This window comes from Asterias amurensis, chromosome 4, assembly GCF_032118995.1.
Source record: "Asterias amurensis chromosome 4, ASM3211899v1".
NCBI classification, from domain to species: domain Eukaryota; kingdom Metazoa; phylum Echinodermata; class Asteroidea; order Forcipulatida; family Asteriidae; genus Asterias; species Asterias amurensis.
Window position 1 is genome coordinate 26,853,550 of NC_092651.1, and position 13,801 is coordinate 26,867,350.

General features: G+C 38.5%; 2 protein-coding genes across 4 annotated transcripts in view; both read right to left on the reverse strand.

Annotated features, from left to right (window-relative positions):
• LOC139936218 (uncharacterized) overlaps positions 1–1,385 on the reverse strand; it is a 132,479-nt gene extending 131,094 nt beyond the window's left edge. For both annotated transcript variants that reach the window (XM_071930992.1, XM_071930991.1), the window contains exon 1: positions 973–1,385. In XM_071930992.1, the coding sequence (XP_071787093.1) occupies positions 973–1,101 (129 nt within the window). In that variant the 5' untranslated portion in view covers positions 1,102–1,385. The remainder of the gene's footprint in view (positions 1–972) is intronic.
• A 475-nt stretch (positions 1,386–1,860) lies between these two features.
• On the reverse strand, positions 1,861–13,779 carry LOC139935783 (prostaglandin reductase 2-like). 2 transcript variants are annotated; one of them, XR_011785853.1, is made up of 8 exons: positions 13,603–13,779; positions 11,301–11,416; positions 9,687–9,893; positions 9,045–9,215; positions 8,255–8,464; positions 6,502–6,711; positions 2,366–5,201; positions 1,861–2,325 (listed from the first exon to the last, which is right to left on the reverse strand). XR_011785853.1 is itself a non-coding variant. In XM_071930364.1 (7 exons), exons 1-7 carry the CDS (start codon positions 13,646–13,648, stop codon positions 5,094–5,096), a joined length of 1,068 nt encoding a protein of 355 aa, XP_071786465.1. In that variant the 5' UTR covers positions 13,649–13,779; the 3' UTR covers positions 1,861–5,093. The 2 variants fall into 2 exon arrangements, 1 of the variants encoding a protein (XP_071786465.1); XM_071930364.1 differs by having other exon boundaries at positions 1,861–5,201.
• Positions 13,780–13,801: the final 22 nt, after the last annotated feature.

The window sequence follows — 13,801 nt, forward strand, 5'->3', positions numbered from 1 at the left end:
TGAAAACCAAGTTGTTTTTTACACAAACCATTCAAATACATGTAGCAGGTTATTCCTGCATTGAGTTGGAGTTTGCAAACTACGCGCCTGCACCATGGATATCCCGATAGTGGAGTTTGTGTGCAGTACCGAACAGATAGAGATAATCTTCTCATGCAAAAAAAGACAACCTAATATAAGTCGTCCTAAGTAAGTGAACATGAGTTTACCTGTATAAAAACAATACTTTAATGTAGGCATTTGGCATGCCTGCTGTATCACTTCACTTGTCATAAAATATAAATGTCATGAATGTCAACAAAACACAACACAAATGTAAACAATCTTAACTGTTTAATTAAACTTTTATCAAAAGCGAAAGCTCACATAACTTTCTTTAGGCAGACAACTTCCCCAACTGATGACCTTTCGTTATGTTGGCTCGAAAATTATGGGTGGATGGTGTGCTGAGATAGGATTCTGTATGGCGCCACCACTTTTTCACTCATTTTTACAAAAAGAGATATACATTTATATTATGGATACTATCTATATTAATGGAAAAGTGGTGGCGCCATACAGAACCATTTCCCTGAGATAAACCTCAGTCTTTAATTTATTTCAGAGAAACCAGCTTTCTTTATCAAACAAAAACATTACACATTTTAGGCCCCTACAAATACAATACAAGAAAAAATAAAAAATAATTTATTACAAGAAATAATTTATCATAAAAACAAGAGCTTCATCACAAAGCAGAACATTTTTTTTGAAATTCGTGATTGTAAACAAACCTCTGTGACTCTTTTCTACTTTCTGAGTCAATTCAGAGTGTTTGTTTACTATTTTATAAAATTAAATGTGAACTCAAAAACTCGAATGGCCTTTTGTTAGGGCTCCTGTACTATTAGTAATGGTGTTTTAACATCATTACTAATTTCACAAGATCTAGACAAATTGCAAAGCATCACCAGCAATTAGCAGAATCCTTACCCTAGCAATAGTGAGCGGACACCGGTGTTCCGAACCACCTTTCACGGAGAATCCCCACGGTGCTCCACCCTGCAGTGTCACATCCAATGTTCTCGTTCTCAAATCGCACTCGCTCTCAACTTCTTCCATGTTGGGATATCCACACAAGTGTCACTGCTGAGACAGTAACACAGTCATGGGCGAGCAAGAGGCAGTTGCAACTCAACGAGTTTGTAAAGTGGAAGTTAAAACTTACATAAATAAAAGGTGTTTTCTTACTTCAAACCGGTAGACAATTTTCAGAATTTGGGATTCAGTCTGGTACCCAGGCGTATAATATTTTGAGGTGGCACCAGTCTAAATAATGCGGAAGAAAGATATTCACTGGTTCGCTGGTGATTATCTGTGAAAATGAAGGTACTTGAACATTGAAATGTACGGTTACCAACTATAACGCCTACGATGTCTCCAAGATGACAAAGCAAAATATTCATTTTTTTATCTTTTTGATAGAAAACTAGTGGAGTATATCAATAGAGGGCGGGCAATACATTTTGTTTGATCATGCAGCAAGCAGCAATGAACAAAACCATAACAATTCAAAGTAGAACAATGATCTGAAGCCTTGTTAACATTGTACATGGAGATAAATTTTCGCTAACATTTGAAAGTCACACAATTTTATTTAGTTAGGAGTTGCATTTTTTAATAACTTTTTGCACCTTCAATTGTTGACTATGTGTTTGATGGCTTCCATTCGCCATTTTGAGATAATGGTGAACACATTCATATTATAAGTTATCACACAAGCGCAAGTGGAATACGAACAAATATAGCGCTTCTGCGTCCCATATCCAACGAGGCCGAATGGATATTGGACGCAGACGCGCTATATTTTCCGTATTTCCACGAGTGCGCGTGTGATAACGTATTTATCTTCAAGCAAACTTGGCGCGTGACATAGAACACACACGACACATGGTAGTGATATTAGCCGTGCAATATAGGTTTTTATCACCACTCCATTCTTCCAATCTGATTGGAGGATTAGCGCGTACTTGAAGATAAGACACGTTATCGGGTTTGGGTAAATTTGTCTGTTACACCCAAACCAACCAGTGCACTCCTATGTGTCTGCCATACCTCGAAAAGGCTAACGGCATGCAGCGGCTATTAAACAGAAAGCTGTTCATAGCCATACATAGCTAATTAAAGTCACTCAGGATGTGTCTGAATTAGCAGCTACAGCTATTGCTGTGGCTAGATATCCACATAATCATGCATTGAAGTACAAGTCCCTTAAAACCCTTGGCAACAGATAGCTATCAATTTGAAAAATGGCCACAGACAGCCTTTATCTTTCTAGGCATTGACCTTAGGAGACATTATAAAAGTGAAATATAAACCTATGGGCCATGTCACACGAGGCATTTTACAGGCAACCAGTTCCAGGCAATCTCCAAGAAGAAAAGCCATTCATATTTTAATGTTCCTTTATTCATTCTTGGGGATCGTAAGACATTGTTTGAAAAATTACTGCCAAAGTGGTCCTGTAGCATGCACTGCAGTTGTTTGCCTCCTAGTTGCCTACAAAAGGTGCCTTACGTGACAAGTCTGGCCCTTAGTCCGCTACTTTGTACCACAAAGTCTCCAAAAGGTGTCATGGAATTTGACACACACACTTATTGTTGAATATTGCTGGAGGACAAGTTAAAAATAAGCTACTCCAATTTATGCATACAAAATAAAATGAAACTTGAAAGTAATCAACATTAACTTTAAAAATAAAAATAAACAATTTAATTTTAAATTGCTGAATACAAAACAACCATCAAATGCTTTAATTAATACTCCACCAAACTTCACATAAAAAAGTGTTTGTCTGTTTGGAAACTTCTTAACCCACACATGTTTACTTTTTTTTTAAATTAACATTGCACAATGTGTATTACTGTAACAAACCAAACCCCTCCCCCCCCCCCCACAAAAAAAAAACAAAAACAGAAAAAAACCACACTTCTCTTTGTTCACAATCATGCAATTTTGCAATTTTGAAAAAAAAACCTAAAAAGGCAAATCACAAAAACAATCGTACATTTTTTCTTTCAGTTTTCAATGCCAGTATATTATTTTGTTTTGATGATAAAATCAGCTGTTCAGCTGAAATGATGCAGGCATGTCTCCTTCAAGCATGATATTTGGTCTTTTTGAAATTTTAGGAATTTGGGGGAAGATTTGTACATACACATTTCTGGCTACTTTTCTGATGTTTCCAAAGGCACTCAACTCTGACACACAAGCAAATATCCTTTGTTTTTGGGGGGGTTTCCCCTCAAAATATAACCCGCCTGTCAATAAATAATTTATAAAAAATATAGATATTTAGCTTTAAAAATACCCCAAACTAGAAGAAATTCATAGCAAATTCATAGCAAATTTATAAAACACCTAGGTAACATATTGACATGAAATTATGGCGCCAAAGTGACATAGATCTGCTATGCAGTATGAACAAAAAACACCTTGCTTTAATGCAAATCGCATAAAATTTAGTTATTTTTTTAAATATTTTATTTTACTTTAAAATTGTTGGCAAAGAAATTATTCCCGAGAGTTAGTAAAGGGCAATAATGAACAAAATAGCAAGTCAGTTTCCCCTGTGGTTTGTTACCTGATATTTGCGTTACATTAGGCTACATTACAATTTGTCATTTGCATACGTGCCACACACATGTTCATACACACACAATTTGTGTTGGAAGTTTATTTTTGCATCAAGTTCCATGAAAAGCTTTTTAAAATATTTTTTAAAGTTAGAATGAGAATATCTTCATCACTCAGATTCAGCCAAGGCATATATTCAGTTTTATTAAAGACACTGGACATTATTGGTAAGTGTCAAAGACCAGTCGTCTCATTTGGTGTATTTCAACATATGCATAAAATAACAAACCTGTGAAAGTTTGAGCTCAATTGGTCATCAAAGTTGCAAGATAATAATGGGCAAAAAAACACCCTGGTCACAAGAAGTTGTGTGCTTCAGATGCTTGATTTCGAGACCTCAAATTCTAAAATTTAGGTCTCGAAATCAAATTCGTGAAAACTACTTCTTTCTCGAAAACTACATTACTTCAGAGGGAGCTGTTTCTCACAATGTTTTATACTATCAACCTCTCCCAATTATTCATTACCAAGTAAGGTTTTATGCTAATAATTATTTTGAGTAATTACCAATAGTGTCCACTGCCTTTTAACTGGTACTCATACTGGTACACACACTATAAAACAGATTCACAGGCTCCACAACCTCAGGGAATAGACCGATCCATAAAGCTCCGCCCCATTGCATATTGACCAATCACAAAGCAACAAAGGTCTGACACTAAGGTCCGACATGCATGCGCATATGCTTGGCGCGCGCGGCAGAGTTGTGCAGAAAGGCATTGGAGAGCCCCACGTGTTCTCGCTTACACGTGCGTCGTGGGCGGAGCCTACTGGATCGGTCTATTGTAACCCCAACATCACCACATTTTGTTTATACACTAGCTGCAATTTTTCTAGGAAAAAACAACAAGCAGTACAATAACTTTGATATTATCTTGCATAACCCTACTCCCAATGTTCTCTTGAAGTAAATATTTCACGGGACTTTGCTAAGATGAGATATTAAGTTTGAACAGGTAAAGGGTCACACATGTATATAAATAACTGTTCTCAATCCCAACCTTAAACACTAGTAACTTTGGATCCGACACACAACCTGAGTGTTGTGGAATGCACGTAAATTAACCCAGTTACACTTTAGTGGCTACAGCACCTTGTAGACCTTTAGAAGGTGCTGCATAAATGGGTCTCAAAATTCAAAACATAGCTGTGCTTATCATTGAAAACCAAATAATGAACGCTTTGATACGCCCCTAGGGTATGATAGAGTGTTATATAAGAACCCAGCATTGACCAGCACTCAACTGCCTATTCTGACCAATTCAAAATAATCATGAGAATGTACTCAACTTAGTGTGAAGCAAGTATTCTTGCGTCACAAACAGAAAAACAGTGCATGCCGATTAGTGCGGCAACAAATTTCACTCTGCATTCATAGGAGATATGAATCTGCCTTTATTGGTTCATTTATATTAGGGTCAAAGGTCAGAGACATGAACTATTTGTTTGCCGATGTTTCCTCCAGACATCATGGATACAAAAGCATGAGGAGCATTCTCAAGTCCTTCAGCCACAGTCTCTTTGATCTGAAGAAAGAGAAACAAAATCATCCATCAAGAAGGGCCTTAATAGCATAAAATGATAAAAATACATCATTCCTTTACAAAACCTCTCATTTGACTCACACAGCTTCAAGTAATTCTAGAACCCTCTTATGTGGCATGCCGTGGCTGAGTAATTAAGAGCACCAGACTCAAGCTCTGGTGTTTCTGATCAGTGAGTGTGGGTTCATAGCCCCGGTGGTGTACTTGAGCAAGCTTCTTAATGTCCTTCATATGGGACTTTAGGCCAAAGGTACTGTGTACATTGGTTGTGGGCCACATTGAAAAAACATCCAGGGCTTTAAATCTCATGTGGCAAGTTGTTACCAAGCAATTAGAAGCACCAGACTCAAGCTCTGGTGTTTCTGATCAGTGAGTGTAGGTTCATAGCCCCGGTGGTGTACTTGAGCAAGCTTCTTATTGTCCTTCATATGGGACCTTAGGCCATAAGTACTGTGTACATTGGTTGTGGGGCACATTGAAAAAAACATCCAGGGTTTTAAATGTACATCAGTTTACAGGCCCGGGGCCAGTGGCTTAAGCATCAGGCCAGTAAACTTACAACTGTAAAGCCCGGTTCATACTTCCTGCGAATGCGAATGCGATACGAATGTTGACGTCACAAATTCGCAACGAAGTTCGCACTGAGTTGAGCTGAGGGCAACTCACTTGCGAATATCCCTGCGAAAGGAGGGTTGTGGCGTCAAATTCATGTCAAATTCACTTCGCGTTCGCATTCAAAGGAAGTATGAACCGGGCTTTAGTTGTGTGTCTTGTGTTTCTAAATAATAACACTGAACCGTTTTGCTTTAATTTAAACTGATAAATACATGAATCTTTCAATGCTTTTAAGTATTGAAGTAGTACCCATAGGACAAATGAAAAATGTTTGTTCGGATGTGTCACATGTCCCCTTCTATCAGTGTCTTTGGTTCATCAGAAGTCACTCCGCTACTGTCCACTGGTTTCGTTACAATGGCTTCAGAATGATACCCACGATTCATCTTCCCATAGGTTGGTTCCCCCGTAATGTGTATGTCATCGCAGATTGTGGCAGTCAACAGTGCAGGTTTGTTTACCACGGTCCGATTTTCATAGAGCTGTTAAGCAGATAATTCTGCATATTAGCTTAGCAAGAATTTAGTCGGGTACAAGTTGCAGCTATGTAAACTGTATATCGTTTTGGCTGGTAACCTATTTCAGCTGAGCAATATATTTCTGTGCATAGGGCAAGTTTTGATGCTTATGTTTTATGAAATTGGGCCCTGATCCAAAATTGACATACCTTGATTTGTCCTTTCCTGTACCAACCACAGAGTATCTCAACAGCTTTAGCAAACTTATTTACATAGTTGAGAACCAAGAAACGATCCCTCGTGATGTTCTTCTCTTCTAAGGTTCTCTCCGTCTCGACTGGAAGAGGTGGAGGGTACGGAACGTCTTTGTTATAAACCGAGATCTGACCACATAAGATGATGTGGGAGTCAGCAGTCATCTAAACGCAAAGAAGAATTTAATAGATGTTGGATTGGGGATAAAGATTATTATTTTTGGTTTCACATTTACACCAATGTGTTTTAGCACTGTATTATCAGTACTTTCCAGAGTTATGTGAACAAAATAAAGGATTCAAACTACCACTGCTCTTGAATTGCTAAGGTCATGGGTTCGAATCCCACCCAAGTAATATGCCTGTGATTTTGTTCTTATAAAACTGGGGACAGAGATGAGTGTGTAGTGCTAACACACACCGACAGAAGGGTAAAACCAAAATTAATATTCAAAGAAGAATGTTCAGAAAATACTTCTTTCTTTGTAAAAGGTCAGACCACTCCGGTACAGTGTTGTAGGTCTTGAAGACTGGTCTTGAGAAATAATTTATTGAGGTTTCCACTGTTCCCAGGTCTCAATTTTGAAGATACCTTCTCAGTGTTAGAGCAAAGATCTTGGGGTCTGGTCTTGTTTGGAGACTTTTCAAGCCCTTGAATTCCTAACAATCCAACCTCAGACACAAGATTAAAACAGGCACCAAATAGTGGCTATGTTACACCTACATGTATAGTGAAGGCTGAGCAAAACCATCATCCTTTTGTTTTTGCCAAGTTCTTTTCAAAGTTGTTGGTGTGCTTTTAGCGCTTTTTAAACTATTTTCAGTTAAACTATGTATGGATTTTAATGCTAGCTTTTTATCCACAATTTGTCCCATTGACTAGGTTTTTTTCCAGTTCAGTCTAATTCTTTTTGTTGAAGAGCTGGTTGATTATTTGTTGTTTTGATTGTTTGTAATTCTTTGCTGATTACCTATTGTGTGTTTAAACTGTTTAACCTATGCTCTTTTGAAAGAATTTTTTTAAATATTGTAAATGTTATAGTGCGATTCAACAAATCGATTGTCATACTGTTCATTCCTTTGTAATGTTTTTCTGAAATAAACCAATAAATACATCCAGGAGTCTGGACAAAAACAGTGGTTCAGCATTGAAAGTCCTTAAATAATTAAAGAAAGTTGGCTTTGGATTTGCTCTCTTCAAATTCACAGAACAGATTTGTCCATGGTCTCAGTCTAGGTTGCTTGAAAGGTTTCAGTCTCACCTGATTATACCAACACTACGCAAAGTTTCAAATCCTACAATTCAATATAAACCACAAGGGAAACTGACTGAGTAAATTTTGAAATGAATTTTGGGGTTGAACAAAGAATTGAGTCAGTTTCCCTTGTGGTCTATATTGATATCTGAAACAAAAAGTCGCATCCCCTTAAAGGTGATCCCCTGGCTGCCGCTTCCCAGGTTGTATCGTAATTTGGGTGTGATCCCTGTTACACAGCAGGTAACGGTTGTATGGCTTCTGACTGGCACCCTCGAACAAAGATATTGACAAAAGAGGGACATCGCCAATATAGGGCTAGATAGCTCAGTTGGTTAATCCGGAGGACAATGTTTCGAATCCCACTCTATTCAGTTCTTTGTACAACACTCAAAATCATCCTACAATTCAATAAGTTTTTAAAAATAATTTTGTCTTTTCTTCGATCTCACCTGCTGAATGACATCATCGCTGACCGCGCCCCCGACGTTATCAAAATAAATGTTGATACCTCCCGGGCAACACTCTCGCAGTCTCTCTCCAACGTTCTCCGTCTTGTAATTGATGGCATGATTGAATCCAAGCTCCTCAGTGATGTAAGAACATTTCTCATCCGAGCCGCAGATACCGACAACGTTACTGCAGCCCTCTAATCTGGCTATCTAGCAAAAGAAGAAATTTAAAAATGTTCACCAAACAAAAGTCAAATTCTACAACTGTGCAAGTCTCACGCGTGTTCTAAAATCTTTGGAGCCAATTTTGCCTCACATAATTACTTTAAACACATGAAGGAAACAAAATCTGGCACTTTAACAGGCTCCAATGTTGGATTACACCTTTTTTTTAACAAAATCCTTTATTATTGTTTTCCATATATTTTATATTTTGTTTATCTATACCAAATGCAACTGGCATAATCCATGAGAACAATTTTGTAAGAAACTTGCCAAGTGTTTTTACGTACAACATCTTAAAGGCAAAATAGAGACACATCTAATGCCCCCACCTTATCACTATAAAAAGGAAAACAAGAAAGTTAGCACTACACCACTGAGATTGCAAGTGAATAGAAAGAGGCAGTTTGAATGCTATACTTCAGCAGAAGGTACCACAACATGTTAATAAGTTAAATTTTGGTAAAACCAGATATTATTCTTTATCCTCGATGCAAATGTAGCATATTTTAAACAAAAAATAAAGGGGAACTTTGCAGTGTTTAAATTGAAGAAGGATTGAACAAACCTGCCCTGCAAGAGATCCACATGAGCCAGCCGCAGCACTCACTACAAACGTCTGATCACTGTCTGGTACCACATGTCCCTTCTCTTTGATACCAAGGTATGCAGTTATGCCAGATAAACCAAACAATCCCAACATTAAGGACCAGTGCTTCCTGACCAAACCAACATCAACCTGTCACAGAACAATTAAATATAGTTCATATGATTACAGTTTTTTTGGGTGGCAATAACCCCTGAAATGCCTTAACCAGTTCACAATGGAGGATGTGTAAACAAACCAGACTTTTCAGGTTTGGCCAACAGCGAACATTTAAAAAAAGCCTGGACCAACTTCGGAGCGCCCTCAATTTTATGCAGTCAGTCATATGGCTGACATTTGTTGCTTTATTTTTACATGTTTTCATCATTTTGCGAATTCAGATGTATTTCAACCATTAGCCACAAGATTTGAAAGTTTTTAATAAACCAGAATAATTCATAACGAACAGACCTCGCGTTGTTGACAATAAAGCAGTAAAAACCCTGTACATCTAGAGCAGAATATAACTGCCAAGGCCAATGAAAACCTTCCAGACTGTCTCCCTTACCAACAAACACCCCAACAAACAAACAACCAAAACAAACAACAAACAAACAAACAAACCTTGTTGACAATCAAGCAGTTGAAACCCTGTGCGTCTAGAGCGGAGTATAACTGCCAAGGCCAGTGAAAACCTTCCAAAACGTCTCCCTTGCAGTAGCCTGGATTGTTACTCTTCACGACCACACCCACCCCTCCACCATCTATTGTTGTATCTAGTCTCCATGGCGATATGTAGTCTGTTCCAGTGTCGAGGTTCATTCTACACCTCTGAAATCAATATCACAAAAAAATGAAGTCAGTAATTTCACAATGTTTGTATTAACTAGATGGGATTCAATTTAAAACATCTAGAACTAAAATTTCACATACTGAGAATATTTTGGTCTATTAGGGATAGTTTTATGATGTGCAACCATATTTTGTGTGTCCTTTTTCATTGTGTATTTTTCAACAACCAAATAAATCATTCCATTTTGACCTATAATAGATATACAATGAATCTCCTCTTACTTTTTACTGCATGTTCAAAGTAAAACAGCTCAAATGTTAAACCCAAACTTTTTGTTTTTCAAATCTTGTCTTGTAAAAACTGTTTAATCTGGTATACACATGTTTAGCTTCAAACAAGCCCTGTGGTCTAGTGGATTCCCCCCCCCCAAACATTTTAATCCAGTGTCAGGGCCAATCAAACTTCTATAACTATGAGGTTCGTTCCACTATCTAAGACAATTCCACTAACACGGTCTAGTGTTACTGCCATGATCAGCCAACTTCATTGGACCACAAGTTAAAGCCATTGGACACTTTCGGTAAACAGTATTGTCCAAGGCCCACACTTCATGTACCACAACTTATTATATATTAAATAACAAACCTGTGAAAATTTATGCTCAATCGGTCATCGGAGTCGGGATAAAATAATGGGAAAACCCATCCTTGTTTCTGCACGTTTCGCCGTGTCATGACATGTGTTTAAAATAAATCTGTAATTCTCGCTATCGAGAATTAATATTGTTTTAATGTTTTCTCAAAAATTAAAGCATTTCGTGGAATAATATTTCAAGATAAGTCTTTCACCATTACCTTTTGTAAACCCTGTAAATTATTTGTAAAGCGGTGAACTTTTAAATTTTTTTTCTGTACCGAAAGTGTATAATGGCTTTAAGACTGGCGTGCACAGACTAAGGCAGTTATAATGTACAGGATTGTGAACAACCTGGGTGACGTCCCACACATGTTTCTGGCACCATGCACCGTTTCCTGAGGGGTCATTCTTACGGATACATGACACAATTCGCCAGGACAGGGGTCTACAAACAGTCATTCTTTATCAATAGCATTAGGATATGGAACAATCTCCTGGAACGGAATACCTGATCAACTGCACAACTCTTGCTCGTTTTAAGCAGGGTGTACAGTCAGTCCAGCTCCTAGGAGATATACAAATTGCATGGATAGTCCTAAGCTAGGACAAGTAACTGGTCCTAACTCGAGATAAGACTAGTCCTAACTCTTTGTGAAATCCACCCCTTAGCTGTTTTTAGCCGGACTCTACATTCACTGTTCACCAACCTGCACCTCATTAGCCACACCCTCGCATTCACACAACACCCACAGTACGTAAACCACCAGATGGTGGACTGTACATTTATGGAAGAAGAAGGCCAATCATACCATATATGGATCTGCAGACAAACAAAGTGTCTTGACAAGAATCTGTCCATCTTCAAGAATTGGCACCTCACAGTTTTCAACCCTAAAGTTTTCAATAGAAGGAACACCATCAGCACCTGAAGATATTCAAAGGGGTACAAAAAAATAACAAATTAATCAGCAAAATAGTTTGGCAGTATTATCATCAGGTACTACAGTCTACAAGTACAGGTAAATGTTTCATCAAATAGAAGGCACAACAAAAGCAATTGATCGTGTATGTACTGTACAATGTTTCAAAGAACATCCTGAGTGACTTGTTAATTAACAAAGTGTGGTGGTAGTAGTAAAGTAGTGCCGCTGTAGTACAGTGTAAGTTATAAATTCATATCAAAACATTCATTCAAACTACTCATTAAAACAAAAAATTAGGGGGCTTTTGTTTTGGTAATACTTGCATTAACAAACGTTTTTCAACCTTTAGTTTACAGACTAGTCTGCAAGAGCCAGCTGCCTTTATAAATGAGGCACTGTTCTGTAGCTATACTCCTTTTTTTAGACATATTATATAACATGATAAATGTATCTATGTCTCAATCCCCAAATTCTCTAACATATGCTGAAATACCCAACCCCCCCCCTCCCCTTCTCCGCCTCAACCATACCTTGTGGTTCTCGTGCGAGAGCTGAAGTGGCATTCTATTACGCCATTGGTCACACTTCATGGAACACATGAGATTGTGCCACGTACCGTGTAGCTTCAGTGTTAGCAAAATTGATGTAGTTTGGGAGAGTGTTCCATTCTTTTGGTCCAAAACAGGAGAGAGAGCGATCTGCAAATGACACAGCATGGGTTCTAGGCACAATAAACTGATTAGAAGATGTGGATGATCTAAGCTGTCCGCGATGTAGCTACAGCTGTAGTAAGTCAGATGTAGAATGGTGACTGTTTATGGAGAGCTTTGAATTTGATGTGCCTTTGAATTTGATGTGTATGGGGAGCCAGTGAAGAGCAATGAGTTCTGATGTGATGGAGTCGTACTTCTTGCGCTTGACAATGACACGAGCAGAGGTGCGTTGGACATTCTAGAGATTAGGGATTTGTTGACACCAATCAAGAGGCTATTGCAGTAGTCCAACCTGGAGGTGACTAATGTGTGCACAACTTGCTTGGCTGCCTCAGTAGTGAGCATCTTGCAAGCATGACTAATGTTATTAATTAAGATGATAGCTGGCAGATCTGATGGTAGTCGCGACCTGTGCACTCATTGTCATACTGGAGTCAAACATAACCCCTAAGTTTCTAACAGGGTTTGTCTGGACGGGAACACCAACACCAGCAACAGTCACAGAGGACAGGTTGAACTTGGCCAATTGGGCTCTAAACCAAATCACCATAACCTCAGTTTTGTCGGCATTGAGTTTCAGGAAGTTTGTTGACATCCATGCTTGCACGTTGGAAAGACAGTCTTCAAGTTTCGTAACTGCTTGCTTCACTCCCTTCTCAGTTGTGGGACAAACCGAAACATACACTTATCTGTCACCAGCGTATATATGCAGATCAAGCCCGTATTCACGAACAAGATTTCCAAGAGGCAAAATATAAATGGCGAACAGCAAAGGACCCAACACAGATCCCTGAGGAACGCCATACACCAAGTTCTGAACAGAAGAGAATTTGCCATCTACAAGGACACGATGAGATCGCTCAGTTACGATTTGAACCAGGTAAGGGGACTTCCATGTGCACCCAGCAGATATTCCAAGCGATGTAAAAGAACTTCAGGATTAATAGTGTCAAAAGCACTGCTCAAATTAAGTAGGACAAGGATTGTTACTCCCTGTCTCTCCATTGCCCACAAGATGTCATTGTGGACCTTGATTAAGGCAGTCTCGGTCGAGTGAAACTGCTTATACTATAGGCAGACCGAAGTAGCTCATGAAGTCCGTTCTCGGTCATGCAGTTCATAAGCTGCTTTGCAACAACACGCTCAAGCACCTTGATTAGGAAGGGAAGGTTGCTAACAAGTCGGTAGTTCTTCAGCGTGTTATCAGTTATGGTCCAAGTTGGTCTGTTTGAGGAGTGGCACAATAACAGCCTCCTTATAAGTGAAGAAACAATGCCAGATCTGAGCAAAGTATGCACTATTTCTGATAAATGGTTGGCAGACCAGAAGAGAGTAAAGCAACAAGTCTCGTTTATTTAATTTAACTTAGATTTTAAAATTAGGAATTATTTTATAAAAATAAAAGCGTGCCCAGTCATTTCTACCTGCATGGTTTCTGTTGTCATAGATCACAATATTAAAAACAATATATTTACCCGGTCTACTGGCAAGACAAACTCGCTTGTTTTCTAACGTTGCCATCTACTGTTTTATCCGAGTTGACAAAGTTGGAACGAAACAGGTCAACTCGTACCCAAGTCAACTCGTTGGAAAGGACGACGAGACGACACTATTATTCTTGGTTTGTTAATTTACTTCTTCAACAACAAACAAAACTCACAGATTTGAAGGGCG